Raw genomic sequence first — 3,852 nt, forward strand, 5'->3', positions numbered from 1 at the left:
ATAGTAGATGCAAATACACTCAAGGATAACATTAATACTCGACTCACGCTGCTAGGTGAATTTAATACAATTAACTAAAATATATTATAATAATAATTACAAACCAATATTTATAATAATATAATACTAAATAATTCACGAAGAGAGATAATGAGTATTGTGCTAATGTGTAGGTACATCGGGCGGTCGTTGACAAAAATAGGCACGTATCGAGTTTAATTGGTTGGCAGTGTGGTGCAGAGGTAACTGAAGTATCGAGGAACGTATAGAGACTTATCAGTCTCGACAATGAATTCAGTTTACTAATAATATGTATACCAGTAGAAATATTGATGAGGGGCAAACAGCCTCGTTGTAATATAATATATTAGGTTTAATTTGATTTATTATTTTTTTAGAACCGATACTATGGATGCTTATGATAAATTAGAAAATATCGGTGAAGGGAGTTATGGAGTAGTATACAAATGTATGGAACGTTGTTCAAAAGAAATTTTTGCAGTAAAAAAGATACGTATGGAAATTCAAGACGGAGGTATACCAGCAACAGCTATCCGAGAAATAAGTATACTAAAGGAGCTTAATCATCCTAATATTGTGAAGTAATTTTAATTAAATTATACTTTTTACGTGCACATTTTCAATGATTCAAGTCTATTAAGTTTAAGGGAAATATTTATGGATGACACACGGTTATATTTAGTATTCGAATTTCTACCCATGGACTTAAAAAAACTAATTACTTCAGGACGGAAAAAACACTTAGATAAGACTACTACTAGATCTTTAACTTGTCAGGTAAATTTTGAGACATGTCTAACCTAATCTAAAAATCCTACTGATCTACTGTACACTGATTATAGTTGTTAGTTGCCATACATCATTGTCATGCAAGGCGAATATTGCATAGAGACTTAAAACCGCCAAACATATTAGTTGATATTAAAAATAATATATTAAAGGTTGCTGATTTTGGTTTGAGTCGTACATTTGATTTGCCGATTCGAGTCTATACTCATGAAGTATTTATTTAACACTTTTTGATTGTTAATTATATCATGTTCTTATAGTATGTTTTAAATTTCTTTATTAGGTAGTAACATTGTGGTACCGGGCTCCTGAAGTGTTATTAAACACTCAACGTTATGGCTGTCCAATTGATATGTGGTCCATAGGATGTATATTTGCAGAAATGTCTTGCGGAAAACCTTTATTTCGAGGAGATTCAGAAATTGATCAACTTTTTCATATTTTCAGGTAAGCACAATTAATTTTATTGTATTAAATTAAGATTACCTATTTATTACAGAGTTATATATTAATATATAATATATATATTATATATATATATATTAATTACTGGTTTTTAAAAGTTTTTATATTATTTTATGATAAATCTTTTATTCACGTGTATTTTTTGAATATTATTAAAAGTATATGTCATATCGCCGATAAGTACGTTATTGTGTTTGGGTATATATAAAAATAGCAAAATATTTTCTGTTTATAATAATAATAATAATAATAATAATAATTATTATTTACTATAATAATATAATGTACAAGTATTGAGAACGCGGATTTTTATGCAGTCACATATTTTTCCTGGTTAGGTTATGATAAACTAAATAAGCACAAAATGTGTTCCGTGGCCATATGGTGGTATAGAGATTAAAAATAAAAACTTTAAGTGTATATGTTTAAACTTTAAACTTAATTTCGATCTTTTAAATTCTACGATATATTTATATTTTATATTGCTATTGTAGTACCTAATTTATTATATTTCTAGTAATATGTTAAAATTAATTAATTTTCACCGAAAATATTGCACTTATTATTTTGTTAATATTTAATTATAATGATGTATAATACTCATATTTATATCATATATTATTGTTATAAACTTTTGAGTTAATACCGACTTACCGTAGAACGGTATGAGAATGTTTGTGATATAAATAGGCTTAAAATAGATTAAAATGAATCTAATTAGGTACTTTAAAAATAGCATTCTGTACATAGAATTAGTGATATACGTAAAAGTTTCAAATCTCACTATTAATATTACTAAATTACAATGAATTAACTAAAATTTTTATTTTTCTGTTAAATATTTAATTTTATTTAAATTTTAACTTAAAACATAAACAAAAAAAAAATGTGCAGATATATTTTTTAAATGTTTTGGTTTTGACAAGAAATAGTTACGAAAAACCTTCTATTACATTTTCAAACCATAACTATAAAAATTTAACATTTTATGTAAGTACAAAATAATTTTTAAATTGTTGTGATTTTGGCCAGTTTCGTGTACATTTAAGCTTTGAATGTTTGTAAAAAAATTGTATTCTCAATATTTTCTTTAATAGTATATGAAAAACTTACGAGGAATCTTAAATTAAATTATCAACCTTTTTTTTTTATTGAAAAATTAAAATTGTATTATATATATTATATATATTTTATTTTTATTATTTATATTTAAATATTTTACATACCAAATAAAAATTCAAAAAGATCAAAAAAATTTTGAAAATTATTTCATATCTGATATCTGATATGTGTTAATATGAAACAATAACTTATTTTTGAGATATAGTAGGGAAAAATTGAAATCGATTTTATCTGGTTTCATGTAATTACCATAACTATTCTGAAAAATATAGAGGTTTTTTTACTTTTGATTCCTCAATCCTCATCTAAATTAGGAATTAACTAGATCAAATTTTTTACTTAAAATTGTCCTCAAAGTTAAAAATCAAAGCATTTTTACTTTCCTAAAAGGTGACAACAAACATAAAAAAGTTAAAGTTAAAATCATCCTACTCAGCATAATAAAATCAATGTATTCATCGTTCTGCTCAAAAACTAAAAACCTATTTAAGAAAAAAAATTAGCATTATTCATTTTAAAGCTTTTTATATTCTGTCAGGCTTTTTAGCTTGGCAAATTGAAATACAAAACTTAAATATTTAGTTTTAATTTCTTAGATTTTAACTACACAATTATCTACTTAAGTAACTTAAGTTTTTATTTTAATTTTAATTGTAAGTGTATATTTTATTTTAAATGATAGTATTGTATTGTTTATTTTAGGATTTTGACTACACCGAATGAAAAAACATGGCCAGGTGTTTCAGAATTTAAGGACTATCAACCTTTATTCCCAAAATGGAGTGAAAATATTTTAAAGAAATCTGTCAAAAACATAAATAATGAAGGGTTGGATTTACTTCAAGTAATTAATTACATAAAAGTATTTAGATTTAAATTTAAATTATTTTTGTTTTTTCTTTTATAGAATATGTTAGTTTATGATCCAAGTAAACGCATTAGTGCCAGAGATGCACTGCAACATGATTATTTCAAGGATTTAAATAAATATACTCTTCCAGCATATCCTGAAATTTAAATTTTGAAAAATACTCAATTACAATAATCCCATAGATTTTATTTAAAAAAATTTTGTTAAAACTATTATTTGTATATAATAATCTATCAAATGTATAATTGATGTCAAATAAAATTCTATATTTATATTTATATATATAAAAATATTTTTTAAACTAATTTTATTGGTTGTTGATATATTTTATGACAAAATAAAAATAAAAATAAGCTTAAAATTAACTACTAAAAGGCGATGAAAATATGAGTATGATGATATGGCAAATTAATACTAAGTACTTGAACCCATTATAATAATTATTAACAACTAATTGTGTCTAATAGGTACTTAGGAGTAATTCATTACCATATGTCATCAAATGAATAGCTGCGGCAGGACCACTGCAAACTCATGTAAATTGTGTATGAAAATATAGTCAAACACTCTCTTACGTTTCTTAC

General features: G+C 24.2%; 1 protein-coding gene across 3 annotated transcripts; it reads left to right on the forward strand.

Moving 5' to 3' along the window:
- The first annotated feature begins 213 nt into the window (after positions 1-213).
- Positions 214-3,446, forward strand: LOC113557418 (cyclin-dependent kinase 1-A-like). 3 transcript variants are annotated; one of them, XM_026962924.1, is made up of 7 exons: positions 214-312; positions 399-602; positions 654-798; positions 864-1,022; positions 1,094-1,257; positions 3,100-3,241; positions 3,305-3,446. In XM_026962924.1, exons 2-7 carry the CDS (start codon positions 409-411, stop codon positions 3,413-3,415), a joined length of 915 nt encoding a protein of 304 aa, XP_026818725.1. In that variant the 5' UTR covers positions 214-312; positions 399-408; the 3' UTR covers positions 3,416-3,446. The 3 variants fall into 3 exon arrangements, with proteins under 3 accessions (XP_026818725.1, XP_026818727.1, XP_026818726.1); XM_026962926.1 differs by lacking the exon at positions 214-312 and having other exon boundaries at positions 364-602; positions 663-798; positions 3,305-3,415; XM_026962925.1 differs by lacking the exon at positions 214-312 and having other exon boundaries at positions 430-565.
- The last annotated feature ends 406 nt before the right edge of the window (positions 3,447-3,852 follow it).

The sequence above is a fragment of the Rhopalosiphum maidis genome, chromosome 1, assembly GCF_003676215.2.
Source record: "Rhopalosiphum maidis isolate BTI-1 chromosome 1, ASM367621v3, whole genome shotgun sequence".
Classification (NCBI taxonomy): domain Eukaryota; kingdom Metazoa; phylum Arthropoda; class Insecta; order Hemiptera; family Aphididae; genus Rhopalosiphum; species Rhopalosiphum maidis.